The sequence below is a fragment of the Cynocephalus volans genome, chromosome 5 (assembly GCF_027409185.1).
Source record: "Cynocephalus volans isolate mCynVol1 chromosome 5, mCynVol1.pri, whole genome shotgun sequence".
NCBI lineage: Eukaryota > Metazoa > Chordata > Mammalia > Dermoptera > Cynocephalidae > Cynocephalus > Cynocephalus volans.
The window spans coordinates 16541674-16559097 of record NC_084464.1 but is presented as its reverse complement, the minus strand read 5'-3'; the positions used below and the strand labels follow the sequence as shown (position 1 = coordinate 16559097).

At 39.0% G+C, this 17424-nt stretch overlaps 1 protein-coding gene across 4 annotated transcripts in view; it reads right to left on the bottom strand.

Moving 5' to 3' along the window:
• LYRM4 (LYR motif containing 4) overlaps positions 1–17424 on the bottom strand; it is a 138168-nt gene that overhangs the window by 92095 nt on the left and 28649 nt on the right. For all 4 annotated transcript variants that reach the window (XM_063097868.1, XM_063097870.1, XM_063097867.1 and 1 more), the window contains exon 2: positions 8648–8768. In XM_063097868.1, coding sequence (XP_062953938.1) covers positions 8648–8768 — 121 coding nt within the window. The remainder of the gene's footprint in view (positions 1–8647; positions 8769–17424) is intronic.

Sequence of the window (17424 nt, the reverse complement as noted above, 5' to 3'; positions counted from 1 at the left end):
ACCAAGACAATGTATTCAAAGTGCTTAGTATAATGGCACAGAGAGAGGGTCTGAGGAAGCAACTTTGACCACAAGCACATCACCAACACCCTCAATAAAATGGTCTCTTTACAGATGTGGCAAATTAGGCAAATAAGCAACATGCCTGAGATCATGAGATAAATTACTACCTGAGCTGGGCTGAGCACTACAAGACCAATGTGCTTTCTGTGCCAGACTTGACAGTATCTACTTCCACTTTAGGTGCTTTAGCAACAAACAAAAATAGTTCTTCAAGGAATACCAGAGTGAAAGGCTATGGTGACTAAATGGGTGAATAGATACCATAATAAAAATTCCGAAATGAAACTCCTGCAAAAGTTTTCTATAATTAACATTACTACTGCCTTCTTCACGAGCTCTTCTGCACATGGAAATACACCAGAAAACTACTGCATATGAAAGATGCAGAGGTAAGACGGGCCTCTTCTAGAAAGGAAGTGGAATCTTGCTTTATGCATGTCAACCTTGGAGGAATCAAGCAAATTTAATGGGCAATATCCAGCCAAATAAGAGGCATTCCTTCTATAGAAATGCCAACTGCGGAAATGCTACTGCTCCAGACTTGAGGATTGACTGAATTTCTGGAAAAAGCAGAGAAGGAGGAAATGTGTTTAGATTCTTGTATGAAGAGGCCTTTTTATAGCTGCAGAGGAACTATATATTGAATAGACTGTAAAGATGAATGCCATACACAGGCCAAGCTATAAAACTGAATAACCCTTCTCACTGCCTGGCTTTCTTAAACTTTGACAGGGGGTTAGGGAATTTTTCATTCATATTGAAAAACTTAATATATCCAAAAGAAATAGGGTTCACTTAAGGGGCAATTCTGGTCCTTGTATATAAATTCATGTTGCCTGAGGAAGATAGAGTACTCAAATCTCCTTTGCCTCTGACTGCTTTATTATTACTTTTTAAGTATGCAGATTGATCCTTTGATCTATTCTTAGTTGACCTATACAAGCATAAAGGAAAGTGTTGCTGGGATACACTTTTAAACTCAATTTCTGATCTATTAAATGAGAGAATAGATGGGATCTAGAACTGAGAAGAGCGGTATGTCCCCAAAAAGTCAAAATGAGAAAGAACTACAGGGTTCTGATGGACCTCATCATTCCATCCCATCTCTGCCTCCAAAGAGTTTATAAAATGAATTCATAATCATATGGCATAGAGTGGCACTCAATAAATGTCTAGGGAAAGAAACCATGGGCACAGAATTGCAAAACATACAGTGAATTTGATTTTTCTAGCAGCTGAGAAGCCAGCCAGGAAACACAGAAAAGTCAAACCAAGAAGAGACTAGTATTAATATAAAGGGGGGCTTAGGGAAAGCATTTTAATCTTTCTCTTGCCTATCGGTTATCCTATTACTGTTCTTCAGCTACTATTTCATTTCCTTTGGAAGAAAATGGTCTGATCAGATATGCTCTGGTACTGGTAACATATCTTCCACCAGGAAGGAAGAAGAGAAACAGCAGAGGCACTAGTAACATGATTGAAATAATTCAATTTTCTGAGTTTCCTTGTAGCAGGAAGGCTAGACCAAGAGAAGTATTTAAAGTTTACGATGGTATAAATACATAGCTGGCATAAAACTGCTTATTTATAGTTTTAAGTCTGTAGACTTAAGTTCTTGGTGAACAATGGTCAAGAAAACTGGGTATAGAGTAGTTTACTCTAAATGGGTATAGAGTAGTTTACTCTAAAATGTGTCATTAGTTTCTACAGATAGAGAAGATAGAAACAGATATTTATGTAAATATTGAACCATGGGATGTTAGAACTGGAAGTAGTCTTAGAAATCAAAGTATAGGGCTGGCTGGTTAGCTCAGTTGGTTAGAGCACAGTGTTGTAACATCAAGGTCAAGGGTTTGGATCCCCTTACTGGCCAGCCACCAAAAAAAAAAAAAGAGAGAGAGAGAGAGATCAGAGTATAACTTTTTGTTTTTACAAATAAGAAAACTGAAGGCTCATAGATATAAATTCACTATTTCAAGCTTCAAATTACTTAAGCTTCCTACTCTCAAATAATACTAGTGTCTGAAGCATTTAATTTTATTCTCCCTAATTAGAAAAAAAAAAATCAATGGCTTCCTATAACTCACTTTGAAGGGAAGGAGACTTTTTTTATTGTGGAAAAAAAAAAAAAAAAAAAACCCATAAAACTTACCCTCTTAACCATCCTTAATGGTTCAGTAGTATTAAATATACTCAAATTTTTTGAACTAGATCTCCAGAACTTTTTCATCTTCCCAAATTGAAACTCTGTATCCATTAAACAACTTCCCTTTTCCCTCCTCCCCCAGCCCTTGGCAACCACCATTCTATTTTCTGTTTCTATGAATTTGACTACTTTAGATAACCTTATATAAGTGGAATCAGATAGTATTTGTCCTTTTGTGACTGGCTTATTTTACTTAGCACAATATTCCCAAGGTTCATCCATGTCATAGCATGTAACAGGATCTCCTTCCTTTTTAAGGCCGAATAATATTCCATTGTATGCATACACCACATCTTTGTTTATCCAATCATCAATGATGGACACTTGGGTTGCTTCTACCTTTTGGCTACTGTAAATAACGTATAATACTTTTCATATATTTTAAATGCACCTAATATAGGAATGAATTAACTTCTCTTAATTCCATCAAAACAATAGCCAAGTAAATTTTAGAAATTCCCCTAAACTACCAAAAAGGTACTTAAGCTAAACATATACACGTGGAGAGATACAGGGTACACTATCACTTTTCCCCTAAAGGACCTAAAACGAACATACCTTTTCACAGGCTGTTCAAAAAGGTTGAGAACTGTGTATAAGATATCACTTGTACTGAAGTTCTAACCACTGTCTGGGGCATTGGAGTGGATACTGCAGTGACTGACAGTGACAGAAGGCGGTCACTGTTCACTAGCCTCTGCTTTCACAACAGCACATTCAAAAGAGTTACTGGTGTATGTTTCTCTTGAAAGGTTGTTTAAAGAACTGAACCATAAAATAGCCAATAAAAGGAAAAATAAACATGGTTTTAGAGACTCATCTACCACCATCCAAAATAACAAAAAACTGGGTAAACTGCTTTACTTTTAGCAATCTACAAAAAAAATAATTAAATGTAAGCTACAAAACACTGAAAATGCTTCACCTCACACATATATACACTGTATTAACAAAAATGTGTGCTACATGTAACATCAATCCCTGATTATCTTAATGGCTGTATATAATGCTTGCTCTTAATCACTTACAATGGCAGATTCATAATTCTGAGTCTAATACATCCAGTGTTTGAGTTGCTTAATTAAAGAAAGCTCTAGCTGAGGAACAGTTACTGTGGTAGTAAACAGTGACCACTAGAAAGCTGATGGTAAGATTGTTATGACTCCAAAACCCGGACATTATCTATAATCCAGACCATATCCAGTTTATCTTCTTACTGTACAATTACATACTATAGCAACAATACATTTCTTCATTCAAATACTTAGATTACAGATAAACCTTATTTTTCTGGATGTAGTCTTTCTATAAATGCATATCTTAGTAATCTCTTGTCCTTGGTATAGTAAACAAGGATTATTTGGATGCACATTTAGTGCTAAATCTGCTAGCCTACTTAAGTTAGTAGTTAGGAACTTCGCAATACAGAGTAGCTGTTGCTTTCCTAGAGAGCATGGATTCCGCCTGGTTAACCCCACTATGAAAAACACCCTTTCCTCTCTAAGCCGTACCTTCACTTCCCCCAAGCATCTTCTGTTACCCAGGTTTGCTGCTATGGGGGAACCTAGAAGAACTGAAGGGTCACTTTCCTCTGATGAATACTGATCACATCACAGAGCTGTACATGCATCCAGACTTTGCACATATATATTAGTTTCCCCAGGTTTCAACATAGAGTTGTCACAGATTTAAGTTAATACTCCTGAAATCATGATCTTAATTCATGTGTTCAAGGAATCTTATCAAAATACAGAAATCTCGGTCTGCTGACTACCCCGTTGCTACACTCCCATTTCTCATTCCCATCAGTCTTCTACTTCCTCCGTCACAGACGTGCAGCTATCAAGCTAGACTTATAACAAAGATTACCACTCTATTTAAAAATGCTTGGAAAATGTACTCTCTTTGATGAACACAAAACGTCTATGAACCACACGGGGAGGGAAGGCTCCCAGGTGATGCTGATGCTGCAAGTCTTAGAAGAAACTTGCATTTAGCAAGGTGCTTATGCACAGGAAGTCGTGACACAAAACAAGGTATGCCACGGTTTTTTAAAAACCAAAGGGGAGTGACAAACTGTAGAGCTATAATAAACCGGGACGATTAATTGGTGGTTATTCTAACTAACCTTATAAATAGGAATCAGGGGGAATAGCTTTAGAACAACAAAATGGAACAAGGAACAAAGACAAAAAGCAAAATCTGGCTGAATTTCTTGCTCATCTTTCTGATGTGAAACACTTAAGAAGCTGTTTATTGTCTGAGGTAGAAATTCCTTCAGTAATTCCTTGCTGTCCAGATTGTTTGAGAGCTTTTTGTCCAACCCTACACACAGTCCACCTCGGTCCATCCTTTCTGGCTCCATCACAAAAGGCCTCTCCAACCTTTCTGATCCCACCTGGGAAGTAGATAGGGAAGCTAGGTTTAGTGGGAGCTAGTCCAGAACTTGCTTTCAGCAGAGAGAAAGAACCCATAAGAGCTGCAAGGTCAATCTGTCTTTACAGAACCATCTTATATGGAAATAATGGCAGTTTGTCACAAGGTAGAAGAGTGTTGCTGTTAGTTCTGGGATATGATATGATGTGTGCAGCTGGAAAGATTTGAGATTGACAGACTGAACAGTAATTTTCAGGGGGAGAGTTGGTCCAAGAATATTAGGAAGAGGACAACGATATGTCTGGCTTTTACTGAGTGGGCCGTAATCATGGAGAATGAGTCAAAGGAGGCTGACTTGCTCACCACGAAAGAAAAACAACCCGCCACTTCTTGAAATGAGAGTGATCCTTACAAGCTGCGTGGAGGCTAAGAAGAAAAGCTGATGCTATCTAGAATCCTCGGGGTTGCCATGATGAAGACTAAACACCTTGCATATTAAAGATATAACGGCAGAGTGAATGACCTTTGAGGAGAGGCTGAACCAGGCTAATAGGATCCTTAAATCTCTTGGGAACAAAATGGGAGGATGACTTAAGAGTCTCGTTACCCTTTAGTTCTACTGACTCAGGAACTCACGTCCTCGAACATCTGAGTTTGCTCTAAAGCATTAGGAGACCTGAGGTGGTACCTGGCCATGTGGCCTTGGACAAGCATCAAGCTTTCTTGCACCTCAGCGTTTCTACCCAGAAAAACAGAAGAACATTTTTGTTCAGAGACTTCTTCAGAAACTGCACAATCTCACTAGGCTTATGGTGGTGGCATGAGCACCACAACTGACTGAAGAGCGACTGGAAGCAGGGAAGCAGGCAGTGTTGCGGGTGGAGGATTTCAGTTTGAGCACTGCCTTTATGATGTGTGCTCATCCACGGGGATGTGAAGCTGAGATCAATGCACACCCTCGTGGGTGTGGCTTGGGCCCAAATGCTCAAGTGGAAGAGGGACTTGATGTGAACGACATCACAGCTCATGAGGGTAGTATGTCAACATCCTCATCAGACTTCCGTCTGCCTTTCATGGCTCATTCCTTAAGGAGGGAAGTTCTGGGTGGCCAACAAGACAGCAAGATTTTGGTGGTACAGACCTTGACTGAGGTGTATGTTCTCAGGGGACATTCTTCATGCATTCATTTAGTCAATGAACACTTACTAAGAGCCCACTCTGTGCGGGGCTGTCCTGGACACTGTGGGTGATAATAACAGCAAGCACCTGTCACTATGTGCCAGCACCACTCCAGAGGCTTTTCATATGTTAACTTATCTGATCCTCACCACAACCCACTAAGTAGGGCTTATAGTCACTTGCATTTCACATTAGGCACTGAGAGATTAAATACCTTGCTCGAGATCACGTAGCTAGCAGGCTGAGTCAGACTTCGAGCACAGGCCCCAGAGCTCATGCTCTTACCTACCAGGCAGCAGTAACCATGACAGGCAAGATCCCTGTCCTCATGGCCTTGCTGCCTCACAGAGGAGGGAGAAAGTAGACAAAGCAATGTGTCATGTTATTTTAGGTACTGATAAGTGCTCTAAGGAAAACTAAAGCAGGGGAAGGGAAGGCGGCTGTTTTAGACAGTGTGGTCAGGGAAGCCCTCCGTGAGAAGGTGAAATCTGAGCACAGGCCTGGAGAAGAGGGGAGGAGAGCTATGGGAAAGTGTGGGGAGGGATTCTCCAGGCAGAGGTGAGGACAGGCTGGGTGTGCACCAGGGGCAGAAAGAAGGGAATTGAGCTCATGTGAGGAGGGAGACGAGAGCAATGGAGGGCCTTGTGCAGATCTTACTGTCAGGTGCTATGAAGCTCCTGCAGGGTGTTGAGCAGGGGAATGACCGGATCTGATTCTTTCCTCTGAAAAAGATCACTGTGGCCATGTTGTATGGAGAACAGACACACAGGAAGGCAAGTCAGAAGGCTGCCACAGAAGACTGTGTGAAAGAACACATTCTCTACCTCATTTTAGGCCTTCAGTTTAAGGTCAACCTACTCCAGCTGGCAGCAGGGTGGCTTGGGGAACCCACCACATCTTGTATTGCAACTATGATAAATGTTGCACTTGGGTTCAAGAAGTCTTGATGTGAGAGGGAATTGGGCAGAAACTTCCCAGCTGCTGACATATAATTGGCTAAGTAGTTCTCCGACGGAATGAGAATGCTTTCATTTGTCAGGGCCTCTCTGAGGAGGTGATAACATGCCGTTCTACTAGGTCATGGCGGGGCAGAACAAGTCGTAGCCCTGCAAGCAGGCAGCATGCATTCCCCCACCAGGAAGGTGCAGTCACCAGGCCGTCCTCGGGAGGGCACCCTCACCCTGCACACCATCCAGCTGCTCCAGGATATGTTGAGTCTGGAGTGTGCATTCACTGGGGATGTCGGGTGAGGCCACGATCTAGTCTTTTTTTGTTCTGAAAGGGTAGTTTTAGCGTTTGATACCAAGAAGTGACACAGATAATTAGACACACAAGAAGAAACAGTGGCTCACAGATTATTTAAAATCCCCCTTTTCTATGCAGATGATTCTCTGATCAACTTTACACTAAAGATAAAACCAGCCTGTTTTGGAGATACTTGCGAACTTCTACACAGAGAAAGTGCCAAAGAACTAAATCTTTCTGAGTTTATGTAAAATAAGGACACAGGCTACTTGTTTTTCTAAGTTCCACTGCTAAAGGATTCCATAAAATTCAACCACTGGTGTCTGGAAAATGCCATCATTCTAGAGTTTTCAAAATGTGACTCACATCTGTCACTCAAAGTATATGTAAATGTGCAGATCAGTTTCTCTTCCTGACTCCTCTATTATCATTTCATGCTTTTAGTTAAAGATCATTTCCTAGGCCTGTCCAAATTTGGCAAAGTTATTCTATCACTAGATAACTGTAGAACTCATGGAGGAGTATTAGAATCTGAAATGTTATTCTAGAAGGGATTGTTCTATTACGTAGGAAATATAACAGGACTATTAATCTTGACATAAAATACAAACTACAGTTTTTAATACTGCTGCTTTTGTGCATTCTGTTTAGAGTCAAGCATGAAGAAGCGTCAGGGAAAGACTACAGTCTGATGTAATGTCAGCCAAGCTGGCTTTCCAAAACACTTTAGCAGAACTTAGGAAAACAAATTTGCTGCAAGTAAGAGAGTAAAACAGAGGAAAGCAGAAATGGAACTTATGGCATGATTGTTGCAAAATCAAAGAGAAACAGTGAAAAGGGTGGTTTTTTAGAGGTTTGGTGAGAAAACCAATTGATGGACGGCTACTTTAGCCTTTGATGCTCTAATTACTTTTGCAGACGACAGATTCATCACACCACCCAAGAGACCATGCTGCTGCGGATGTTCTACCCACCCTCAGGAGAAAGAGAAAAAAGCACAAATCAAGGTGATCCCTGCACTGCTATAAAATGAAAACAAAAACATCTTCCAGGGTCCTTTAAGGGTCAGCACCCAAGCAGCTGTGCTTTACACCACCTGCAACTGCATCTGTACCTGCTGTGTGGTAACATGATTCAAGTTCATCACCCATGATGGTGTCTTCAAGAAAAGGGCAACATTCTGCTTATCTTGAATTATGATTTAAGAACACTAGGAAAAGGAGGATATATTTATTCTGACTTATGTCCACATATAAATGTGCAGTACATCTTACAAAGACTTAGATTGGGAAAAAAAAGATATATTGCAGTTTGTCATACTTAAAAGCATCAACGTTTATTAAACTGTGAGAACCCTGCTTCCCAGAAGGATGCATTCCATGGAAATTCTGGAAAGCTGGTATTTTCCTTCATGTTCTCCCTAAATTTGATAATATGAGAGTTCATCTTTCTATGTCTGTATTAGTAAAAGGAACAGAGTTTCATGATCCTGTGGTGTAAATCATAAACACCAAAAGCAGTGATGTCGAATCAAGGGGGACATGTCAAGGCATGTCATCTCTTAATGAACCATCTTACCTGTCGACGAATTATTTCCAGGTCTCTTTTAGCTTTATTCACTAGTGTTTGAATTTCTACAGGATCCTTTACATTTTTATTTTCTCTGAAGGCATCTCTTATCCTCCTGACAGCATATGTTCTAAAGGAATTCAGAGAAAAAAAAAAAAAAGAAAAGGTGTCAGTATGTCTGAGTCTATGCTTTTTTTAAAAAACGAATTTAAAATATTTTGCTTTAGAATTAATGGTCTAATATTCCCCTATGGATAATCCACTTTGATCTTTGCTCATGGGACAGGCCAATTCATTACTATTCTGGGATGACTAAGCAAACAGAGTTAGGAAGATAAATCTACTTCAAACGAGTCACATACAAATGGCAAGCTGCTACTGAAATGCTCCTTAGATTCCTGGCTTTTTATTCACGTCTGGCTTCCCTCCATTAACATGGATAATTAAACCCTTATTGTACAGAGAAAAATCCAGAATTCAGACTTTAAATGATGCAACACATATGCATGTACCAAGACAGTGATCAGCTTTCCAACCCTTGTCCCATCTTTTGGCTTTCGCTTTCCCTTCAGTGACAAAAATGTAAGGCTGTGGTCCACATCTGGATCCCACTATAGACGAAAGTGTGGAATGATGCCAAAATGCTTTTCTTCATCTTGAAAGTACATAAATCTGCATACAAACACTCGCCTCCCATCCCCCCACCACATAAAGATCATGTGCAGTACAGGACAGCAGTTCAAGAGCAAAGCTTTTGAATCAGACAGGCTGGGGGTTGTATCCTTGCTCCAGTTTGTACTGTTTGTGTGAACTTGGGCAAGTTTCTTTACATAAGGCCATGCTTCCTCATCTGTCAAAAAGGCAGTTTTGCTCAGTACTGCTGGAAGGATTAGGCTTTATGAGTAGTTGGCACAAAGCCTGGCGTACAGTAAGACTCAAAAAATGAAAGCTATTCTTTTATTATTATTCTTGTTATACCTTAATGCAATTAGTATCCCCCCTCCTCATGTCATGGCCTCATCTTTGTCTGGCATCCTCAGGATTACACCAGTGTGCACACAGGGTAGAGTGGTCTGAATAATTAGCCACAACATATGACTCAGGAGTCCTTAACCAAGACATACTCTCACGCTTAGATGGCCATGGCCTTAACCCTCATGCCCACCCCCTCTACTCCAGATTGAGACTAAGGAGAAGCAGCCCAAGTCAGATACGGCTTTCTCTAGTCATGATCTCAGATTGTCCGGCTTTTACCTTTAAACATCAGGTAAAGAATCCACGTGATACTATTAGTGATACTTAGCAACAGAAGAATGGAAATACATGTAGAGGCAAAGAAACAAAGCGGAATATCAATTTCCTTGGGAATTGTGGCGGGGAGGGAGGGTGTTAGGAGATGCATATAACTTACTGGGAAACCTTAGAGAGAACAAATTTTGTTTTAGATAAACTTTTCCAAAGTAAAACAAAACTCTACATTAAAAATTCAGATGTCAAGTCTACTTGCATCTAAAAACAAGATTAAAATGAAATCTCGTAACATAAGGAACCATAAAGGAGAGAGGAAAAGCTAGGAACTTGCACTTTCAGAATGTAAGACTCTGCTCAGACTCTGATGTTAACCCTACTTGAACCAGCTGAAGTATCTGTAGAGGAGCTTCAGGTGTTCAGTATCAAGCTTTAGTGGCTACGATGATTGGAAATGAAATGCATGTACTAGCAGATACTAGATAACTGCGGCCCATTCACTTATAAAGGGATGTGGGAGGATTTTACTAATAGAACATATCAGATATAGATTCTCATGTGTAGCTGCTAATCTAATAAGATTTTAGATAGCAGCTAGGTAAGCTAAAAGCAAGTTCTGGGGCACTTTCTTGCACAGCACAATGGTTATTTATGTAACACAATATCACTGTTCTTCCTCACACCCACACATTCTTCTCCAAAGCACTTTCTTTTTTTGCAGTGATGGCAGCAGAGAAGGGACAAAATGATTTAATTCTAATACTGTGTTCTATATGCAGAATTGGTTTTATAACATGAACAGACCTCAGGGAATCATCTACTGTTTTAATTCTTCATTCAGTATGCTGCATGGGCTTTTTGGAAAAACCAAACGTGCAATAGCAGTCATTACTAAACTCTTTTCTAAAAGCTAGTGACTAGCCCTGAATAGCTTGAAAGAAAGGAGTACTGCCCGAAATGTAAAGACCTAAGTTCTTCCAAAGTTTAAGGAAACTAGAAGACAGCTTAAGTCAGTCAACAATTTATATCAGTTGAGCTTAAGGTCCAGAGTTCTAAATATTTTGGTATATATTATTTGTTTCCTCTATTTTCCAAACTCCCTACCTAAAGAAATGAAGCTCTAGATTGGAATGAAATGTGTCTAAAGCAATCAATAGTTGTGGTTCAAACTTCAGATGCACCTTTGAAACTGGTTCCCTCCTCTCCTTGCTTCTCCTCCTCCTGTACCACTTAAAGCACAAGGTGTTATTCTTGTCCTAAGAGAAGACATTTCACTGGCTCAGTACCACAAAACTACTACTGTATTAACAGTCGTCTGAATTCTTATTTCAAATGATCATAATTTTGTGAAGATAATCACAGATCTAGTTGAATCCTTAAATTCTGTGGTAGAGGAATAACCACCAATTATTTCAATCCTGCCTCTGCCCCAGTTTTTATCACTTGCATTTTTATTTTATTTTTTTATTTTTTGCTGGCTACTTAGGTAAACTATTTATTCTCAAACACATTCTGGCTATCAGCCTCTTGACCATATCACTGAGCAGTAACATCTCAAAGAAAAATGTTCAGATGCTGCAATAAAAATGGCAGCTGGCACAATGCACAATGCATTGCATGAGGATAATCCTAATATGAGTCAGATGCTGTTTGAAATAAGGCATAAAAAATTAACAAAGAAAGGGCAACAGAATCAAATATGAGGAAGCAGACTGCATCCACAGAAATAGTAAGGCTACACTGCTCACACAAACACTGCTCTCCCTCCCCCTCCTGAAGCTTGGCAGATTCTTAGTGCTTCTTCGTGCAGGCAATTCCCATTTGACTTTCCTTCTCCCCAGCCTTTGCCTTCCGGTCTGCCAGCAGATCTCAAGTGTCCACAGGTTCTACTAGATGTCCTTTCACCATTGCAAGACCAAACTCCTTTTTGAGATTCCTCTACTCACTCTAATTTCCCAACTGTAAAGTCACACGACAGGCAGTAGGGAAAGCTCTCGAGTGCCGGCGGTCCTGTGTCACTTCATTCCCTTCCAGCACCACTGTCAGCCAAATGCAGGTCATAATCACAGCCTCCCAGCACTTGGAGGCTCACATCGGCTTTAGCATCTGAGGCATGATCTGGAAACCAGCTAATGTAACACCTCTCCCTTTCTGTCATTCTTCATTAGCATCCCAATGCTGGTTTCTCTGCACATCCATCCTGAAAACACATCTGTGCTTTTTCCTCTCCTCACCCCATGTCAACTATCCCAGTAACAAAACAGCTAAACCCTTCCTACTGGCCTCTTTGGGGCAAATTCCCACCTACCCTCAACTGCTTGGAAGGACATGTGCTCCACCTACTTGCCTTAACTGAAATGTGCCTTGCCCTGGAAGTGCTTCCTTTACAGTCACTAAGGTGAAGCTGCTTTATTCTAGCATGCCTCCATAGCCCATGGGGCCAAGAAGACAGTGCTGGTGGTTCTTGGATCCTGCTGCTGTTTCAGTATCATTGGTTCACACTTCTACATCTTTGAGGCCATGCCCCCTGACTACATACCATGCTGCAGGCCTCCATGGCAGTTATCTGTTCACTTCTGGAGGTCAAGTCTCAAGATTCATCAAGCCTTATTATCTGAAGAGCACTCAGCACATATACAGACTCTCAATTTAGGTAATTAAAAAAGTTATCACAATTTTTAATAAAAATAAGATCTTTTAAAATAATTTTCATAATGAGATAAATGATAGCATTTGCAATCTTTTACTGAGGTTATCTAACTTTGCTTCACTGGTGGAGGGTTTCACAGTCAGCTAGTTTCTCCTCTTGTTCTTTGACCTACTAGCTACTCCTTCCTAGCCTCCTCTGTGGGCTCATCTTACTCTACTGCCCCTCATAAGTTGTTTTCTCTAGGGCTGGTATATGGGCCTCTTTTCTTTGTAATAAATCTCTGACAGTAATTGCATGTGTCCAAGGTTTCAACTCTGCTACCAATATTTCTCCCAGGTCTCACTTCTGAGGTCCAAATCCATATAACCCAATTGCCTTTTAAACTTGTCAACTAAAATACAGATTCATCCAGTGATCACATTCAAAACTGAAGCCACCACCTTCCTTTCCTCTTGCCCCCAATGGCCAGTATTGCTTTCCACAAAAAGAAGCGTCTTCATGCAGCCAACCGCCCAAGTCAGACACCTGGAATTCATCTTAAATGCCTTCCTTTCCCGTAACTCCCTAATTCAATCAATCACAAAATCTTACTATTTGAACTTTCTTCAACCCTTATGAATCACCTTCCACTTCTCCAACCCCTCAGCTCTGATGTTGGTTCAGGCTCTTATCCCTCAGACTAATGCAGCAGCCTATGGTGTGTGTGGTGTGTAATAAAATGGATTACAACACCTACAGAGAGAAAGCTCAAGGACCATCTGCAGGTCATAAGCACTCTGGGTAGGTAACAGCGTGAAGAACAGAGCAGAAATCTTCCTTCTTATAAATGTGAGTTCCCACCAGGATGTATGAGGGTACTTCAAAAAATTCATGGAAAAACAGAATTAAAAGATGACATGAATCTTTCCATGAACTTTTCTGAAGTACTCTCGTAAGCTCCACACACCAGGGACTTCAATCTTTCTTGCTCACTACTGTAACCAAAGTGCCAGGGACAGAGAAGGTGCTCGATAAGTATTTACTGAAGAGATGAACTTATCAAAATATCATAAGCAATGTCAAAAAGACCTTCAAGAAAAATACCAATATTCAATAAGGAAGACACCACAAAGAATTAGAAACTGCAAAAAAAAAGAAAGAAAGAAAAAAAAAGAATGAAAAAAGGGTTTGCAGCACAAAGATTGAATTAATCTCCAAATGGCATTGACTACAAAATTCACAATGAGAATTCATTCAAGAAATACATACTAAATGCCTAGTATGTAAGCACCATGCCAGGTGCTGGGCATACAGTGAAGAATAATGAAGGTATTGGCCTCAGGGTCTCGTGGGGGATAAAATCTATATACGAAGAGATGAAATAGGAAAGAAACCATTCAGCATGAACACACAGGGGTCAAGGGGACTGGCTGGGGTAACGGAATGTTTCTTCTCTTGATTAAGGTGGTGTTTCCTATGTTTGTCAAAACACTGAACTATATACTTAAAACAGATACATCTTATTGTATGTAAATTATTCCTCAATAAGATGACTTTTAAAATAATTTAAAAGTAGAAGTTATATTATTATATTTGCCCACTTTTAAGAAAAGCAAAAGAAAAAAACAACATGAAACAAAGACTACAATGCTAGAGAATATGCACAAAACTGAAAGAAGTAAAAATTAATACTGAATTACAGAAAACAGAATAGAGGACAAACCAGACATTCAAATCTAAAACATGGTAAAACTAAATAAGCTGGTGAGAAATACGTGATAAAAAATTAACCTTCAGAATATGGCAAAGGTATATAACCTGTGAATAAGAAGTGTGAGCAAACTTAACTGCACAGGGACAGTACAATGGAAGGAAATGTCCCAGAATTATAAAAAATTGAGAAGACTTACTGAGATTTGACAATCAGAGGACAATTCCAAGATACTCACTTCTAAAAACCTGAACTCTAAGGTCAGAGAAGAAAATACTTTAAGGAAGGACAAAAAGAACTTTAAGCAGAATATATAGAATGGAATATAAATAAATATACTCTCAGATTTCTATTTCAAAACCCTCAAAGAAAAGGGTACTTTCCACAGTCATTTTCAGTGCTGTTTTGAAGATCCAACTGGATAACAAAGTAATACTAATAATTTATGGTACAGACACCATGCACAGAGTACTTACTGTGCTGTGTACCTGATATACATTATCTCATTTAATCCCCACAAACTTTGACTCAGAGATTAAAAAAAATAGGCCAAGATCACATGTCTAATAGGTGGCAGAGCTGGGCTCTGAATCCAGGTGACTCCAGAGGCTGTGATCTTCAACGCCAAGCTATTCCTCCTCCAGAGCTCAAGAAGCTCTATCCCATCTTTGATAAGTACTTGGTATAAGTCAAGTTGTTATTCATTTGGAAAGGCATTAAAAAAACTGTCTCTGGCATTACAAAGCATAAAAAGGTCATCTTCTCTCTCAACACTGCTTCAAGTGTTCCTGCAAATAATTCAAGCACCAAGCATGTCTTAAGAAAAGACAAGTGACTGAGAGCATTACCAGGGAAAGAGCTATTGATAAAAACACTAAGAGTAGGTAAATGAGCTTAACTGTTTTTAAAGAGGAGGACTGCGACCCATGAAGGGCTGTGGAGTGAGGAGGTGAAAATGAGAAAACCTACCGTGGAGATCAAAGCTTCTTAGTTTTTCTGCAGCTGTGAATAAAGCCTATTACATACGTCCCTATTTAAAATTCCCTAATGGTTTTCCATTATCGTGAGATAAGGATCAAATGCATTAGCATGGGAGGTACACAGGACTCCCACAGACTCCTGCTCATCTCTCCCACCCCACCCAGCACCTTCTGGCACAAGCCACCAACTCCAGCCATACGGAAGACTTGCAGTCCTAAATGGAGTGCTCCTCTCCAGCTGCATTTCTTGGCTAACTCCTACTCGTCCTTAAAGACCTAACCCAGTTAGAAACAAATATGACTAAAGATTAATATCCTTAGCATACGAATAGTGTGCATATAAATTGAGTAGAAAGACATTAATACCACAGTAAATAAATGAGTAAGAGGCATGAAACAATAAATCACAAGAGAGCATAAAGAGTGACTAAATTTAGACACAGGCAGATATAGATGTATGAATGTTCAACCTCAGTCATAATCAAAGAAATGCAAATTCAAAGAAGGTATAATTTTCTGTCTATCAAATTAACAGCACGTTTTGAAAAGGCCAAGGGTACACAAGGGACTGCTTGTGTACCTGTGCGGAAAACAGCACAATAATGGGTAATAATGTTCACACTCTTTTATCTGGTAATTCTTTTAGTGATCTATCCTACAGAAATAACCTGAAATATGTACAAAGATACACAAGGGTACTTCAAGAAGTTCATGGAAAAATAGAATTAAAAGATAATATGAATCCATGAATTTTTTGAAGTACCTTTGTATACAAAATGATGTTCATTATAGACTCACAAGCATTAAAAATAGAAACAACCTAAATGTTCAACAGTGGAGAAGTGCTACATAGATTACGACATTATGTAGCTTTTCAAATAGATGTTTCAAAAGAAACTTGAAGTCACAGGTACAGAAGTCAAAGGTATAAAAAGGTGTAAGGTGAAAAAATCAGTCTAGTCTCCCTCTCACTCCTGTCCTTTAGACAACCAGTTCTTTTCTCTAGATGCAATTACAGTTACCAGTTTCTTATGCAGCTTTCTAGATATCTGAGATTCATTTTAAAACCTCTACGTGTGTATTTTTCTTCACAAATGACAGTGTTCTAACACAGTGTACCCTTCATTTTTTAATTAAAATATATCTTAGTGATCATTTGATATCAATACAAATAAAGCTGAGTAACTTTTTAAAGTGGTTGTATAGTATTTCATTGTGTGGAAAAATTAGAATTCATTTACCAGCCCTTTATTCATTAATGGATGTTTAGGTTGTTTCCAATTGTGCTGTTAAAAACAACGCTGTGATCAATATCCTTGCTTACTGTATCATCACACACATGTATATCTGTAAAATCAATTCCTAAAAATGGAATTGGTAGGTTGGAAATACATATATTGATGGTTTTGATAAAATATTGCCAAAATTCCCTGTATAGAGGTTGTATCAATCTAGTTTTCCACTTACATTTTTCTTATAAGTAATATTGACCACCTTTTTACAAGTTTAAAGTCACATGTATTTCTGTTTATGTCCTTTGCTTTTTCTTAATTAAATGATTGGTCTTTTTGGTTGATTTGTAAGACCTATTTAAGAAGGTCCTTAAGAAGTGAGCCCTTTGTGAGGAACTGTAATATTCTCCCTGGTTTGTTCTCATTTGGCTTTGTTTATGATTTTTTTGTTTGTGTGTTTTTGTCATGTAGCAATGCTCCTTTCTTATTTAGTCAAGGGTATAAATTTTCATCTTATGGCTTCTGGTTATACATCACACATATAAAAGTGTTCTCTACTGTGAGATTACAAAAAACCATTCACCCATGTGTTCTTGAGAACTTTTATGGTTTCACTTTTCACATTTAACTCTGATCTTTCTGGAATTCATTTTGGTGGAAGATGTTTGAATATGAATCGAGCTTTAGTCTCCAATGTTAAGTTTTTAAAATTGAAGTATATAATTTTATATTCAGGATAATCAATTATGGAAAATATAAGTACAGGAAAAATATAGAAGAAAATATGACAGTATGTTAACAATTATTTTTGGTTATTGGAGCTTATGTTTTCTAAATTATTACAATAGTCACATTTCTTAATAATTTTTAAGTTCCAAGTGACATAATAAAATCAGTAATATACCACAATAAAGAAAAACCAGTAATAGAGAAGGCTCACTTTGTGGGAGAAGAGACTGGGGAAGGGTATATAGTTGGATGAATAT